At 64.1% G+C, this 637-nt stretch overlaps 1 protein-coding gene across 1 annotated transcript in view; it reads left to right on the forward strand.

The window, feature by feature from the left end:
- RRP12 (ribosomal RNA processing 12 homolog (S. cerevisiae)) overlaps positions 1-637 on the forward strand; it is a gene marked incomplete at its 5' end in the record, with an annotated part of 6,627 nt that overhangs the window by 799 nt on the left and 5,191 nt on the right. Inside the window, 3 exons of the mRNA XM_010133000.1 lie at positions 15-16; positions 131-293; positions 392-546. Coding sequence (XP_010131302.1) covers positions 15-16; positions 131-293; positions 392-546 — 320 coding nt within the window. The remainder of the gene's footprint in view (positions 1-14; positions 17-130; positions 294-391; positions 547-637) is intronic.

The raw sequence follows: 637 nt of genomic DNA on the forward strand, positions 1-637 counted from the left end.
ACGACACGCTGCAGTGGCAGGTAACAAGGAGTGCCTGGGAACCCTGCCATGGCGTACCTGTGGTGCCAGGCTGGGGAACAGTGACTTGGGCAGAGGGTGCTGTCCTCCCACCTCTTCCTTTGCCTTCTAGGTCTGGACCCTGCTGCCCGGCTTCTGCACCCGCCCCACAGACGTGCTGACGGCCTTCAAGGGGCTGGCCCGCACCCTGGGCATGGCCATCAGCGAGCGCCCAGATCTCCGCCCCACTGTGTGCCAAGCCCTGCGCACCCTCATCCACAAAGGCTGCGAGACAGGTTGTGGGCGAACAGACCCTCGTGGTGGGTCCCTGTCCCCTGCAGTGACCTACAAAGGGGAGATACTGATCTGCACGCCACTGTCATCCTTTCCCTAGATGCCGAGCGAGCCGAAGTGGGTCGCTTTGCCAAAAATTTCCTGCCCATCCTGTTCAACGTGTACAGCCAGCCTGAGGAGGACGGGGGCAGCAGTGCTCAGCGCCGCTCTGTGCTGGACACTGTCCGTGCTTACCTGACCGTCACAGATCCCCAGGTGAGGGGTCCTGGGGCAGTGGGGCAGGCTGTGCTGGCTTGGGCCAGCATCTCCCAGCCAGACCCAGCCCGATGGGGCTGTGGCGGGGGAC

The sequence above is a fragment of the Buceros rhinoceros genome, unplaced genomic scaffold (assembly GCF_000710305.1).
Source record: "Buceros rhinoceros silvestris isolate BGI_N320 unplaced genomic scaffold, ASM71030v1 scaffold24613, whole genome shotgun sequence".
In the NCBI taxonomy this organism is placed as follows: Eukaryota; Metazoa; Chordata; class Aves; order Bucerotiformes; family Bucerotidae; genus Buceros; species Buceros rhinoceros.